The sequence below is a fragment of the Scophthalmus maximus genome, chromosome 1 (genome assembly GCF_022379125.1).
Source record: "Scophthalmus maximus strain ysfricsl-2021 chromosome 1, ASM2237912v1, whole genome shotgun sequence".
NCBI classification, from domain to species: domain Eukaryota; kingdom Metazoa; phylum Chordata; class Actinopteri; order Pleuronectiformes; family Scophthalmidae; genus Scophthalmus; species Scophthalmus maximus.
The window spans coordinates 13,044,284-13,060,602 of NC_061515.1; the positions used below are offsets into that span (position 1 = coordinate 13,044,284).

The following is a 16,319-nucleotide window of genomic DNA, read 5'->3' on the forward strand; positions in this document are numbered from 1 at the left end:
GAGCTGTCCAGCCTCCTTTCTTCCCTCTCCTAGTAGTTTTGAATTGAACGTGAATATTATCTCTTTGCCATTGTTGAAGAACATCATTATTGTTAGACTTTTTTAGAATTTGGAGATAAGGCTTTTCATTTCTGTCCATGGTCCTGAGCTTATCTCTATGACAGTGCAATTCTTTTGGCTTTAATGAGCAGTGTCGGGAGAGACAGAGACGACGGGTGTTGGATTGCACCACCTTTTGTCCACTCAGATACCTTCATCTGGATAATATTCTCCCATAAACTAATTATATATGTTCCTGTATGGGTCTTTCTTATGTGTGATGATCTATTGTATGACATTCTCGCCTTTCTAATGCAGGAATTCTTACTTTCCAGCTCTTTTGTGCCTTGAATCCTCCTCCCACAGTTGACCAGTCAATCTCTTTCTACCACCAATAGCCACTTTTGCATAGGCCAAGCATGTAAATATTGTTGTGTTTGACTCAAACACATTAAGAGGAATTTTATCTTTCTACTCTTAAATGGGCCCTGCGGTTGCAGAAAATCAGTATTATTGACGCAGCAATTGAATTTATATCTACATAGGGTGATGCTGTTTTCAACTAATTCATCTTGCTGGATTAATTTATCAAGATGCATTGTATTTTTGTATACAAAATCCTAATTTGGCTAGAAGCCAGTAAATACAGGTGTCAGATAAGTATGGAATACAATATTTGCCTCTGAAATGTTGAGGAAAGTACATTAAAATAGAAATACTCAGGTAGAGTTGTAACTAGTAGCTACCTAAAAGTTGTGATTAAGTACATTACAGAGAAGGGGCTGAGCAATCTGTTACTTCCTTTATAGTGTGTTCACTCTTAATTTCAAGATTTACAAAGAGACACATTACTGAATGTTTATTTAACAGGAAACCAAAGGAACTACAATCATCACATCTGGATGACGTATGAAAATGAGCATTTATTATCCAGACATCAGACACACATGTCAAATGTGTTGGCTGGGGAATAGACTTATGAGCATCAGAGACTCACAAATAAGATATTTAAATGGAACACTTAGAAATGTGTTTTTACATTAGAAGTTAAATGTATCTCATATACATAGAAAAACGGCCTGGTGATATATGGTGTAAACCAAAGTTACGAACATGTGTCATAAAAAGCAGCAACAGTAAGTTGTAATATAATTTTTTTTTTTTACGACCAAGTTGTAAAACAACACTTTATTTTGTAATCGAACACTGCACTGTAATTTAAAATAGAAATAAATAAATGAAAAATTCCAGAAATTTGAGATATGAAACGCTTTATTGGACGAGGCAGCGGTTAATTAACATAATCTAATGACATTTATTGACTGTTGCTTTACATGTGTCGATTTTTTTTGATATTATTGTTTCCATTGTTTAAAAGGCTTGCTATGTTTCCAAGTTTTAAAATAAAATGTCAACATCACTCTCGCCATCACGCACTCCCTCTCTGAATGGGCGAGGGAGGATGACGCGCGACTTGTATACCTGCGAGGGATGCGTGCGTCTCGCCGGCCGGGCATGCGGCCTTCGGGGATGGATGATGAGGGATGCAGGGTGCCATGGTAACAGGCCGATTGCATCCAGACGTTTATATGCACCCTTATTTATTTAACAGTTCATTCGCATGCGCCGCGCGTCTCCGTGGACGTGTCTGCTCTGAGTCAGAGGAGAAGAAGTGGATACGACCTGGACTTCATCGGCGCTGAGGAGTCTGCGATTGAGCAGCCACCGTCAACGCTCAACAAGTTGTTCTATTTTCCGGGGGGGGGGGCTTTTGGATTCGTCAGAGCGCAGCGCTTTACCTCGGTGAAGCTTTGTTTCATTGAAGGGGCAGCGCTTCGTATCTGCCCTCGGCGCCGCGGCGGAGGAGAGGACACCGCCGATTCCCTCTGGTCTGGACTCAATGTCATTGAAAGTGGGCAGAAGTGGAAATCCTTGGCAGCGGCGGCTGATGAGAGAGGAGACGGTTCGGGGCGTCGGACTCTGAACACCTGAGTTCATCCCGGCGCCAGTTCAATAGAAATCGCCCTGACGCCGATCCAGTGGTGTCACCTCTGGCTGCAGCTGAGCGCCTCACGCGCCTTCCGTCGCGATCAGTGGGGTTTTCCGCTCGGACTCCGTGAAAACATGGGCTAGATTTGATGGTAATTCGACTTGTTCTCCGCCGCCTCGTGTTTCCTTTTTATTTTTCAACGCGTGCGTGTTTCTGGTGGATGATAGTGTGCGTGTCAGGATGAATCAGTGCGCCTCGGAGGATGAGCGCCTGTGTGTGTGTGTGTGTGTGGCTGATGCGCGTCCCTCGTGTGCGTTAACAAGCCGTGTCTCCTGACGGACCATCAAGTGTCCTTGTCATTCATCCGCCGGTGAATGTTGGCCACTCCACCACCGTATCGCTCGGATCACCTCTTCCACTATGATACAGGGGAAATAGCAACACCGGGTGAGCAGCCCGGACACACAGGCAACACAAACAGACCACCAACGGCCAATGAGCGGCGAGCTCCGTTATCTACAAAAGACCGGGAATCCGGTGCCAGTATGACCGGCGACGGAGCGTCGAGGGCGGCCGTGGAGGGGAGAGGGAGGGCCTCGGGCGGAGAGCAACGTTTCAAGGACGAGGAGGGAGAAACGTTACAGGAGCGTCTGTGAGGACAAACGGAGACTCGCCAAGGGAAGCTGCTGGCGTCACACTGGCAGGGTGAAGGACTTCATGTCTGGATGAGGCTTTTTGCAAGGGCACCGGGGTAAGGGTGGCCACATCTGCGGAGAGGGGGCGGCGGTGTGAGCTGTCTGCTCCAGAAGAATGACAAGAGACAGAGAGGAGACTTGTCTTTAGCCTCTGCAGTTTATCATTCACGTTGACACTGACACTCTCACCTATCTAATCTAGCCAGCTGGACTATACTAAACTGTTTTTTTCCCCAGAGGGATCAGGAGCTTAAGGTTATATTCACCCTCCTCCTTGAGTTGGGATGGATGGGGTGGCTGGAGGTGTGGGTGGCCCCGGTAGCGCCCCGGGGTCAGGAGGTGATAGCCTGCCCAGACGTAACGGAGGGGACTCGAAGCGCCGCAGTAAAGGCAGCCTGCCCTCCCCGGGCTACAGGCTGTCACAGGCCTCTCTGGAGGGGGAGAGGGGCTCCTTTGGGGGGGACAGCACTTCCTCAGGTGGACGCGGCCGTCGTCTCTCCATCATGAGCTCCTCCACCAGGGACGGCCTTCCCTTCCGCACAGCGGGCACACCAACCACCCCTGGGGCCCTGCTGCCGCCACCACCACCACCCTCCTCCTCCTCTGCCACAGCCCACCCTCCACCACGCTCGGTGGGCTTTGCCCCCTCCCGCGCCGCCCTGTCATCCACCTCCTCCACCGGGACAGGAGTCATGGTGGTAGCCACTGGCCCAGAGACCACCACCACCACGGCCTGCAACACCACTGTGGCGGGGACCCCGGAGATGATGGGTCATACTGGACTGGGTCTGTTTGGCATGGGGCTGGACGGAGAGGACTACAGCAACTCCAACCAGAGCACCTTCATCCAGAGACAGTTTGGAGCCATGCTCCAGCCTGGGGTCAACAAGTTCAGCCTGCGCATGTTTGGATCCCACAAAGCTGTGGCACTGGAGCAGGCTAGACTGAAATCAGCAGGGTCATGGATTATACACCCCTACAGTGACTTCCGGTATGGAACAACACACATGCACACACACACACACACACCCTCCACAGTGTGCAGCCAGTTGCACTGATAACTGATTTGTGAAATAGGCCAAATGCCACTTGTAGCACATAAAAAGACACAAAATGTTCTTTTGGTAGAAATATGGATCAAAGCAGGCTGGTATTGAGCACACTTGACGCCTAATGACAGGCATTTAGCGAGACAGAGAAAACAGGCAAAGAGAAACGGATCATACATTCAGCGGCCTCTTCACTTGCTAACAGGGGAAATGGGGAGGACAACTGGGAGGGGAGAGACAGACATGCAGCAGGCTAAATATATATTGCCGGGGACACAACAGTAGTATATAGGAGTTGATGTGAGGTGCAAGAGGGAGGCAAGATACAGATTCTCAGGATATATAATCAGAGTATGTATGAAAGCTCAAATGAAAATTAAAGGGGGAGTGGAGTGGATGGAAAGTCCTTGGGGGTGGTGAAGATAGAGGTGTTCATGGAAAGGGCCGCGTGCGTATGTGATGAGGACTCCAGGTTAGACACCGCACAGCGATGGCAGACTCTCCATTTGTAAAAGAATGAGAGAAAAATGACTGATCATTGCCCGTTGTTTCCAGAACAAATAGCTTCACAGTTACAAGGAGACAGAGATGAAAATTAGGGGGAAACATCTAGCCAAGAGTTGTTTGGTCAATCGGGGATCAGTGAGACATGCCTACCATGTCATCTAGGTAAAACATGTGAAGTGGGTTTTTATGTGAACAGCGGATGAACCCAGCACAGCACTCCCTGCTGGTGACTTTATGCACGAGGCTTGGTTCATTCTCCTACCTGAGCAGAAAAATTAGCACAATAATCAATAACACCGGAGGAGAAAATTACTTTTGAGGCTGTTGATTTCTCTCCCCATGAAGATAAAGATGTACCTGCAGTAATTCATTCCTATGGGAAATGTATGCAACGGAAATGATCGGTCAATTAATTGATTAGTAAATGTACAGAGAATTAACCACCTGGATAACCTAATAATATACAGTAATATATCAATAATTGTCATTTATAGCTATTTTCATAGAAAAAATGTCCCCGACAATTTCCTCTTTTTTTTATAAAACTGAAGACTGAATATTCTTTGGTTTAGGTCTGGTGGTCAGACAAAACAAACAAAACAAAACATTTGAAGACATTATGGGCATTTTTCATCCTTTTCTGATATTTTACTGACCAGATAATTAATTGATGAACTTAATTTGGTTAATGGATAAAATAAACAGCATCTGATAATGAAATGAATCAACAGTTACAACCCTTTTGTTAATGCTGGCAGGTATGCAAGGGCAGTTTTATGAATGCCAGCATGCCTCTTGCACATACATAGTTTTAATATGTGTTATTATTCAACGAGCCATCCATCCTTGGCACCCGTCACTGGTTGTTAGAGACTTTGCATAAATAAGCTATTTAAATGTGCAGGTGGACGGCAGAGGGAGAGGCAGCGTTCATAATCTCCAGACAGACTGCAGCAACAATGGATAACTTGATCCCCAAGGCTCTTGGCCCACTTATGTCTCATCAGCCACTCACACACAGACTCAGTCGTTTTGTATCGTCTGTCAATATGAGGATGGCGAGTGCTGCTTATGAGTCTGCACACGGCTGATATGGTGCACGAGGAACAGAGAAAGGGAAGGATGGATGAATCTCGGTCCCCCTCTGCACTTACTGATACCCATGCAAGATAATTAAAGAAGTTAAAAGTTCCAATCATCCTGTCGGAGAAATCAATTTAATGTTGATCAATTATGTATGATGCCTTAAATTATTCAAGTGGAGTATGTGTTATGCATAATTCAGTCATCTAACTTTTCAGTTTAAAACCTGTAATCTGGAATGACGTCTGAGAAGGAACTTTGTGATGCCAGAGCGAGAAAGAGAAGGGAGGACAGATAAAAACCCCTTCATGTGTTTTTGCCCCGGTATTGACCTTGAACACAACAGCTCTCCAGCCCTTCACCTCATCAAGAAAAGATGTGCTGCTGCTGCACCTGAAGGAATACAGTACGTTACGAGAGGAGGAAGCGAAGGTGAAGCAAATTCACACTGCGGCCTGACGAGAGGCATACAAAGGGAGAGGGAAATGAGAGGAGGGGATGAAAACACGGAGAGGCAGAGGGTTCGGCTGTCAACAGAGATGAGCCGTGTTGAGACAGGGTTGGTGGCATTATACACATAGTAACAGAGATTTATTATAGCCAGTTGCTGTTGCGCTTGTTTGTCTGTATGTCTGGCAAGTTGATGGGAGGAAACTTTGCTCAGAACTGACATCTGGCCAACTGTGAGCTGGGAACCAATCACTGGCTGCTCAGGAGACACTTGGCCTCAATTACAGTAGAATTAGAGTTTGGTTTGACAACAGCTGAGCAGGTAGATGCAGGGCACTTCTCCCCCAGCACCTGCTCATGTTCAAAATGGAATACTGATGAGGCCGCGGAGAACGGCTCTGATTGCATCTGCAATCCTGTGTATGTGTGTGTGTGTGTGTGTGTGTGTGTGTGTGTGTGTGTGTGTGTGTGTGTGTGTGTGCATGTACAGTTCTTGAGTGCACACATGCATTCATGTAAACCTGCGAACCACACACGACCCAGTTAGTGTTGCACCAGTCCACAGATGATAGATCAGAAATAAGGCCTTGTCGGGTATTTGGTCCAACATGATGAAACTTCACATCATTTTTTTAGTGTGTAGCTGACGATGTCTTCTTTTGTGTGTTTGGTCGTTTTTCATTTGTTCGCTGTTACACTCAGCTCAAATCAACCACATCTCATTGAGAACAGCAAGATCTAGTACACAGAGGCTGCTGTGCAGTCACATGTACAATGTCATCAAACATGTTTCCACGCACGCCACAGATGTGAGATCAACATTCATTTAAACTGCTGCAAGTTGTCTGATTGACAGAGGGGGACATTTTCGATGTGTGATTACTAGCAGAACATGAATCAAGCAACTATTTTGACAAACTTTTTAAAGTACATTTGTAGGCTCAGAATCAGAATCGTGTTTATTGCCAAGTATGTTTTCACATACAAGGAATTTGCTTTGATGTTTTTGTTGCATTAAAAGAACAAATTAAAAAGCAAATACTGTGAAATAAGTACAAGAAGAAGAACAAAAACTGAAAAACTATACAATAGAATTAAATATATAAAAAAACAGTAAAAGTATATAAATATATATCAAAATTATGCTAAATTTTCTAATTCCAGCTTTTGAACTGTGCTGGGAACTTTTTTTTCCAAATTTTCTGACATTTAACAGATCATTTTTCAAATATTTTGAAAATGATCTTATCTAGTTTCAGTCTGAAATCTCTTACTCGACGAATGATTTCAGTGCAATAAACACTATAGAAAGTCTAAGCATCACAATGAATATATATTTCTTTTAAAGGAGCTGTGTCAGGTCATGTGCTCCATCAGAACACATTTCGACTGCTAAGTATTAATTTTAGGAGGTTGTTTTGTGTATGCATGGCACTGACAGTACTAAACAAACAGTGTAGTGTGATGTGATTTATTGAAATGTTCCCTATAACCAGAGTTAACAAAGTGAGTCCTCAGGGTCTGGAATAAATCTCCGTCCCCATCACAGCAGCTACAGAATCGCTGTGTCTGTGTTGCTGTAAACAACCACTGTATTTATTACCAGTGACTGTGAGGTGATACATCTGTTCAGATAAGTGACAACGTCAGGGCACGCGCGTGTTTGTGTTTAGCAGAGTGATGACTCATACTTAATCTTCATCAGTCTAGTGGTAGCATCAAACCATGAGGTTGTGCTACTAAATTAGCGATCAATAGCAATCGACCACAGAACTCAAGTGTACTTTCTCACAGACAGTGTAGTTTGTGTGTGTGTGTGTGTGTCGTTGATGTGGGTTAAGGTAATGGATAAAGGGATTAGGAGGGGAGAGATAGAAAGATGACAGGAATTGTCTCCTGATGATTGGATTGCCTCTGCTGTCACTTCCAGCATCCTAATCACATGACTGATTCACGGAATTTTTATGAGGAGGCTACGTCAACCAGTAACCAGCATGAAATTCAGATTGATGAGGCCTCCCAAGGTCACTGATCATCTGTCTCCTTCAGTCCCTGTCTGTGTGGCTCTTGCTTTTCTTTTCTTTTTTTTTAAACATAATCCAGTTCAGCCCTCCTCGGAAAAAAAATGCAAAGGATGAAACTGGCTTAAGGGAAACATTCATATACATTACACCACTACTTGACTTATTCTACAAGGAGGAATTTGCACTTCTTATTGTCCCGGATCAGCCCCCAAGTTGTTATGCTGACCTTCTGGCACAGTAGATGTAACAAATACAAGACCATTACAACAATAATAATAAAACCCAGCTGAAAATCTGAGTCTTTCTCTTTCTAGATTCTATTGGGACCTGTTGATGCTAGTGTTGATGATGGGGAACTTAATCGTCCTGCCAGTGGGCATCACGTTCTTTAGAGACGAGAACACGCCCTCGTGGATCATCTTCAACGTGGTCTCCGACACTCTCTTCATGGTCGACTTGGTTCTCAACTTTAGGACGGGCATCATCAAGGAAGACAACACTGAGATATTGCTGGACCCCAGGTCAGTAGAAACATTTGTGCATGTATTAGTTTTATATGTCAAGGGCTGGGGGCATTGTGCTTGCATGGTCTGCAATATCAATACAGCAGCTCTGTCGCCATGAATTAAAATTTGCTCTTCTGGCCATCTGCTGGGATTGTGTTTGCACAGATCCATGTACGAGATGTGAAAAGGTGACATGCAGCCAGTGGCAGAGCTTTGTTCACATTCCAAATCTACTCCTACTGAATATTGATGATCATTTCATGCTAGCCAAATGCTGGAATCACTTCCACAAAGCTAGACAGCCAAATAAGGGAATGTCTCTTGTCATCCATCCTATTTTGACTCAGGGCCATCCGCCAGAACTACCTGAAGAACTGGTTCCTCGTAGACTTTGTGTCATCTATCCCGGTGGACTACATCTTCCTGATGGTAGACAGTCTGGACTCTGAGGTCTACAGGACAGCAAGGGCGTTGCGCATCGTCCGCTTCACCAAAATCCTGAGCCTGCTTCGGCTGCTGCGCCTGTCCAGACTCATCCGCTACATCCACCAGTGGGAGGAGGTGAGAATCAGAGAACAGGGAACAGCTGCTGCAAAGAGAGAGCAGATTTGATGGGAAGGAAATATTTGTGAAACTGAGATAGTACAATAGTGATTTAACATGTAAGCTATGACTCATCCAAAGGTCGTATGAGCTTTTTGAATAGTGTGCTGATGAGCTGGAAGAAATGGCTTTGTAAAAATGCGTTTTAAACAATTTTGAGATAAAGTCCTTCTTAAAAAGGTAAATCTTCTCTACCCTCTACACCCATCCTTTTATTTATCCTCATTCCTTCACATTTATGCTCTGCTCTTTCCCTCTGCTGCTCCTCAGATCTTCCATATGACCTATGACCTTGCCAGTGCCATGGTAAGGATTGTGAACCTGATCGGTATGATGCTGCTGCTCTGCCACTGGGACGGCTGTCTCCAGTTCCTTGTCCCCATGCTGCAGGACTTCCCTCCTGACTGCTGGGTTTCCAAGAACCTGATGGTGGTGAGTCTCCAACAGCCGCCTGCATGCATGTGACTGTTGTTTTGAATGTTTCGGCATATGATTTTATTGTTTAGAGACCAAAAAAGCAAAGACGTTCAGCAAGAGTTGAATAAAACACACAAAGCTCAATCTCAGCTTGTTTGAACAGTGGGCACAGTTGTGTATTTGTGTATCATAAAAATAATAGAAGATTGTCCAATTAAAAAGCTCAACTGAGATCAATGGTCAGAGGCCTCGGGACCTGCTGGGCAACAATGAATGCACACAGATACACTGCTGCTGTATGAACAGCTGACTCATGTCTCTGTGGTCGCCTGGGTGACTGTTGCTAAGCAGGGTGATGCTGGGATTTTCCCCAGAGAAAGTCCCCTCATCCGCTGGACCATTAACATCTTTGTATAATTGGACTGGCACACAACCTAAAACAGAAGGACACACACACATACACACATACACACACACACACACACACACACACACACACACACACACACACACACACACTGAATCAAATTGACACTTCTCTTTTTAATTGTAGCCTTTTAAACATTGATTTAATAATAATGTGTGATGACTACTCTCTTTTTGTCAGTGTTGCTTTTAGTTTTTTTTTACTCTTTGAGGTTTTGACAGTCGAGACAGTCTGAGGGAATAAAGATCCTGTAACGGGACTCAAATACGAGCAGCTCAATATGTTCAGCCTTCTATTGTCATCCTCTCTGTCTGTCCCCCACAGAATGACACATGGGGCGTGCAGTACTCCTATGCTCTATTCAAAGCCATGAGCCACATGTTGTGTATTGGGTACGGCGCACAGGCTCCAGAGGGGATGACTGATGTGTGGCTCACCATGCTCAGTATGATCGTAGGCGCCACCTGCTATGCCATGTTCATCGGACACGCCACCGCCCTAATCCAGTCGCTGGACTCCTCACGACGACAGTATCAGGAAAAGGTGAAGCATGACACTCATCCATCTGTTGCTTCATCCAAGTTCCTCAAACCTCCGTATAGTTTAGCCATTGCACTTGATTTCAGTCAAATAATCAAACTATCACCTATGTCATCCATTAATCTGTGAATGGTTTTTACTGTCAGTAATCTGTGAAAAATGCTCAGCACGGCTTCTGAGAGTCTGCGATGACATTGTCAGGTTAAAGGTTTTGTCTGACCAATGGTCTAAAGTACAAAGATGCTCAATTTACAATGATATAAAATAGAGGAAAGCTAAATATCTTTGAAATGCTGGAGCCAGGTAACCTATTGCCATTTTTGGCTCTTAAATCACTTAAACAATAAACAATGTTTAACAAATGACTCAAATGATAATCACACATGAAGAACTTGATCTGTGGGATGTATTTATTTCTTTGCTAAAACAAGTATCATCGGTATCATGTAGGTATTCATCTGCCCGTGCCTTGTGTGGTCGTGTGCATCTGTGACCTGTGAATGTGTCTGTGTGTTATTGCAGTACAAGCAGGTGGAGCAGTATATGTCATTCCATAAGCTTCCTGCTGATGTTCGGCAAAAGATCCACGAGTACTATGAGCACCGCTTCCAGGGGAAAATGTTTGATGAGGAGAACATCCTGGGAGAACTCAGTGAGCCACTTAAAGAGGTAAAAGAAATCAAAAAGCACATACGTACAGACCACAAATGCTGTGTTCCTCCTTTCAGCAAATGTGTCAGCCTTCCCTTCTCTACTCCTCTAGGAGATTGTCAGCTTTAACTGCCGTAGCCTGGTGGCTAACATGCCACTGTTTGCCAATGCTGATCCCAACTTTGTGACCGCGGTGTTGACCAAGCTCCGCTTTGAAGTGTTTCAACCGTCTGATTTCATCATCCGCGAGGGAACACTTGGACGGAAGATGTACTTCATCCAACATGGCCGAGTCGGTGTGCTGACCCGTGGTAACAAGGAAACCAAGCTGAGCGACGGGTCTTACTTTGGAGGTTAGGACACAAGAATGGTGAAGCGGAAGGGGAGTTTTTTAGGGGAAGAGGGTAATTGCCTGGGAGGTAGAAAATTAACATAGTGATGGCTTGATTTATCTCACTGGCAAAATCTCTATTTGTGTCCTTTCCCTTTTCTCCACCTTCCATTGTCTCTCTTTCTACATTCAGAGATCTGTTTGTTGACTCGTGGACGGAGGACAGCCAGTGTCCGGGCAGATACCTACTGTCGTCTGTATTCTCTCAGTGTGGACAGCTTTAACGAGGTGCTGGAGGAACATCCGATGATGCGACGTGCCTTCGAAACTGTCGCTGTTGACCGTCTGGACCGCATTGGTAACGTGTGGATTTTTCTGATTGCAGCATACTTTTTTCCTCAGCAACTTATCTTTGCAGTGACTTGCTATTTTCCATTAAGCTTTCCCTTTCTGCAGTGACCTTGACAAACCATAGAAATTATCCATTCGATTTTGTTAAATTTCTAAGGAGCTTTGTCAAGCATTTCCTCCGCTGAAAGGTCAAAGCTCTGCTTTGAAAACAAGTCTTCTTCTTTTCAGTTACAAACTTTCCATTTCTGGAACTTGTTTTCAACCCTTAAATCTAAGAATTTCTCCATCTACTCCACCACAGGCCGGAAAAACTCCATGCTCCTGCGGAAGTCCTCCCAGGGTGGTTCACTAGGGGGCAGCATGGGTCGCGGTGGAGGCCGGGGTGGAGGAGGTCCAGGATCAGGGGGAGGCCTTGCAGCTGGCAGTCTGGGTTCCTGTGATAGCATGTTGGTACAGCAGATTGTCAAACACGACAGCATGCCGGCCATGCAGGATGCCATTGCTGCAGCCTCTGCAGGAAGAAGCGGCATCATGGGAGGAAGTGGCACAGTGTCTCCTCGGCCACGCCCGGTCATCTGGGCGCCACTGGTCCATGCTCCCCTGCAGACTGCAGCTGCCACCAGTAATGTAGCCATCGCCCTCATGCACCAGCAGCAGCAACAGCAGCAGCAGCTTCAGCAGATGCAGCAGCAGCATGCACTAGGAGGTGCTTTCTTCCTGCCTTCCCCTCTTGTCTCCCCCTCTCCCTCCTCTTCTTTCCCTCTGTCACCCCCTCGTGCTCCTGTGTTGCAGCCCCTTCGCCCCTCTGTGAGCTCCCTCATCGGGATGATGACGATAGGAGGAATGGGTGGTCTGTCCCCAAGAGGAGGATTTCCTGCCTCCCCCTCATCCATGGGCCCTCCTGGTGGGGTGACATCACCGCCTATTGCTAAAACACCACCCGCTCCAGCTTCTTCTGTCCCAACCTCTGTCCAACAAGGAAGGACTGTTCATTACAGCCTCCGTCTCCAGACTGATCACCCTTCAATGATAACTGGATCACTTGGCACTCCAACAGGAGGAGGACCACCAACTCCAGCCCTCCACAAGGCACCGACCACAAACCCAGCAGCTGCTCCTGGTGCCCCAGCAGATGGCAGCACTTGTGTTACAGGTCAACAGGGAGCAAAAGAAGCTCTGTTACGTCATGGAGGAAATAGCTCTCAGTGTCTGCCAGCGCTGGGCAGGCTCACCCAGGAAGCCAGGCTGCTGTCCGCCTCGCAGCCCACTCTGCCTCACCGTTCGTGGGCTGGAGTGCAGCCACACCCGCCTCTCCACCGGAAGGCCTCTGGTGGCAATTTGTTGGCAGCTCCTTTCCTGGCAGGACAGTTAGCCAGGGGAAGCAGTGCAGGCATGCTGACCTTTAATGCTCCAGTGCAGCTGGTAACAAATATACAATTTAATGCACAAGCACAAGCACAGGCTGCCGTTACCATTCAGTCCATCATACCACAGGCTATCTCCGCAAACACAGCTGCATTCACACAATCTGTACCCACACCCACCGCTGTACACATGCCATCTTCCTCCCCTCCGAAGCAAACCCCACTCTCCTCTGCCACCCCTTCACCTGCACCCACCCCTTCATCTCCCACCCCCATCCTGTCCATAACAACTCGCCCGAAACCAGTCCCAATGACCCCCTCTCGCTCCTCTTCTCCCCCTCCCTGCTCCACTCCACCTTCAGCAGGTACAAGCCCATTGTCGCTCCCTTCAACTCTTCGTCCCAAACCACTCCATACGCCTTCCCCCCGCTCTTCCTCTCCCTCTCCCTCCTCTACACCGCCTCCATCCTCTGTTTACGCCCCAGTTCCAATACCTCAACCTTATGGGCCCAAATCATCTCTTACCTCCTCTCCTCCTCCCTTCCCCTTGGTAATTTCTTCGCCACCGCATCCCCAGAGTCCCAGAGCCAAGGCATCCAACACACCTCCTTCTGCTTATCCGTTGTCTTGCCTGAGCCCTGCCCCAACCCCAATCCCTTCTCCGATCCCGACTCCCACTCAGACTACCTGTGGCCACACCCCTACCACTTACCAAACTCCTACGCAAACCATCGCACCTGTCACTCCTACCCAGACCCAGACCCCTACACCTTGCCCATCTCCATTCATTGTTACATCTGTTCCCTCCCTGGGTAAATCCCAAAGTCCAACATCTTGTCTCCAGCCATCTGTCTCCAGCACAGTCAGGGGCCCCACCCTGAGCCAGATCCCGAAACAGGATTTGCCTCTCACCCCAAACCAAACTTCAACTCCTGCCTCAACTCCTGCTAGCACTAGCTATTCTACTAAAGTAACATTCTCAGTTCATCCTGTAAAGCAAACCCCTCCTGTCATTACTCCAAGCCCCACTTCAGGCTCTGCTCACTCCATCAAACCAAACACATCAACAACCTCATCCTCAACAACTTTACGCCCAAACCCCAGCTCCACTAACCCCTCCTCTCATACAACCACCTCCTCTACCACCACCTCTCCAAGTGCCCCATCTACCTTTTCTCAGACCCCAAAACAAATGCCAACCACCTTAACTGCCCCTACCCACTCCTCATCACTCAACACACCCCTTACCCCAGCTCAGACCTCTCAGGCATCTACCACTACAACCACCCAGTCAGCACAAGCAGCCGCCAACCACCAACACCACCACTTCCCCTAAAGGTGGAAAAAAGGATTCTCAATTGGAACTCACTAGAAAAGACTCAAAAGGACAAAGACACAAACTGCCTGCCAACATGTTAGAAAGAAGAGGAGAAAAATCTCAAAGGATGCTGAACTTTGTGTTGTGGCCAGTAAAACCATGGAGTTAGTTCAATGATGACTTCCAGTGATCTCATGTGGACAGGTACATCTTCACTCTAGGATGTGATTGTCTTAGGACATCAGGTGTTCATGTGACGCTCAACCAAGCCATTGAGCATGGAAAAAGACTTGCTTGTGTTGCCAGGTGCTCGGCTGAGGTACAGTTAAAAAAAAAATACATACAAATGTATACATATATATCTGTGTCAGTGATATTTGGAGAAAGCAGGGGAGCTGAAGCAAAAGTGCCGCAGAAAACACACTAAAACAGGATGCAAGCAATAGCTGAGACTCTAGTATATGAAAAAAATGAAAACAGCAATATATGTGAAACATTTGAGACTCCAATAATACATGAGAGAAAATAAAAAGCTTTCTGTGGTGAGGAAGAATGTGTACTGTGATCTCAAAATGCAGGCAATAGAGCAGACATTTCCTGATTTCCAGCTCCACCTCCTTCTTGCCTCCCATTCTTCACCAAATTGTAATATTTTCTCATCAGAATAATGATAATTATAAGGATATTGCATTTAAAAAAATCACTGTAATGTCGACGCTCATAATATTTTGAATAATTAGGAGCAGTCCACTGGTAGTTTTGTTGTCCCAGGTGTGTGGTGTTTAGTTTTTGAAGAAGACAAAACTTTTAACCCTACATGTTCACTCTGACGACTTCTGTAAATTGTGTTTTTTTCGTGTAACACACAATACTGCTCTGCTGTGCACTGTGGGTCAGTTGATTTTTGTTCCACCAGGCTCCCTGTACTGTAAATACGTGCCTCTCTGTGGGTCTGTTGGATACTTCCTCACTCCTCTGCATCTTTGTCTTTCATCTCTCATCTGTTCCGCCGCCTTTCATTGATTTCACGGCTCTGGTCGCTAACTGTTTCTTTTGACAGACTCTCTCCCTTTCTCTAGGATTGCCCGAAACTTTGCTCTCTGCTGCCATCAGCCTCATGTTCAGTTGGCAGTTTCCTCCTTCCCTCGCCTCAATTGACAGTTTCAGCACCATTTCCAGTGATGTTTGATGTTTTGTGTGAGTAGCAACAAGGCATTTCTGTCTTAATCCCTGATACCATGTTGCCTAGAATATATTTAAGGACCAAATGTTTTATTTTTTATTTATCACAGCTTTAGCTTTTGAAAGGGAAAAAAGTGGCTAATAATGCTGTTTAAAAATGATGATCTTGAGTGTGGCATTGGAGGTGATGATTGTGATGATGATGATGTTTCTAACCACCAGGATGGTGATGCTGATGAAGATGGTGTATATCTGGATGTAAGAATAAAGTGGATTTAGATATCATCTTGCTGAGTGTGGTGAAGCATGAGCTAATTTGTGTGCCTGCATGTGTGTTTCAGGCCTGGTGGGTCGCTTAGCGTTAAGGAAGGTAACCACACCATGGATAATAGTACTGGCAGCATCGCAAATGTTGATTTGTAATCAAAGTGACTCCGATATGAACTCACTTGTGATCTCTGAGGATTTGGGAATTGAAAGGTTTGGTGTGTGGTAAAATAACTTATCGTGCGAGTGTTCATTTGAATAGCTGGGTGTATTAGTTCTGCCTCAGCCTCCCTGTCCTTGCCCTGCTACTTCTGCTTCTCCTGGATCCCCAACCCTAATCCTGTATCTCTCAGCAGAGGGCAGGCGCACTCAGAGGCAAGGTTAAGCTTGTGAATGTGGGAACACCTAAATCTCTGCCGCTCTTGACTGGAACTAAATGAATTCATGCCTTTGAGAGGGCAGATTACAGTCACCGATACACCTGCTTACCCTTTCCCGATGAAAACTTTCTGTCTCCCTCACACG

General features: G+C 46.1%; 1 protein-coding gene across 1 annotated transcript; it reads left to right on the plus strand.

Moving 5' to 3' along the window:
- Positions 1 to 95: 95 nt before the first annotated feature.
- LOC118299756 (potassium/sodium hyperpolarization-activated cyclic nucleotide-gated channel 2) lies at positions 96 to 15,812 on the plus strand. Its single transcript, XM_035623751.2, has 9 exons — positions 96 to 3,715; positions 8,152 to 8,358; positions 8,691 to 8,904; positions 9,217 to 9,378; positions 10,115 to 10,333; positions 10,853 to 10,999; positions 11,094 to 11,334; positions 11,506 to 11,670; positions 11,965 to 15,812. Exons 1-9 carry the CDS (start codon positions 3,009 to 3,011, stop codon positions 14,361 to 14,363), a joined length of 4,461 nt encoding a protein of 1,486 aa, XP_035479644.2. The 5' UTR covers positions 96 to 3,008; the 3' UTR covers positions 14,364 to 15,812.
- Positions 15,813 to 16,319: the final 507 nt, after the last annotated feature.

Bases quoted from the DNA above. Each gene is read 5' to 3' on its own strand.
- LOC118299756 (XM_035623751.2), top strand. From the start codon at position 3,009: ATGGATGGGGTGGCTGGAGGTGTGGGTGGCCCCGGTAGCGCCCCGGGG. The intron at 10,334-10,852 runs GTGAAGCATGAC...GTGTTATTGCAG, and splicing joins GACGACAGTATCAGGAAAAG to TACAAGCAGGTGGAGCAGTA. The intron at 11,671-11,964 runs GTAACGTGTGGA...ACTCCACCACAG, and splicing joins TGACCGTCTGGACCGCATTG to GCCGGAAAAACTCCATGCTC.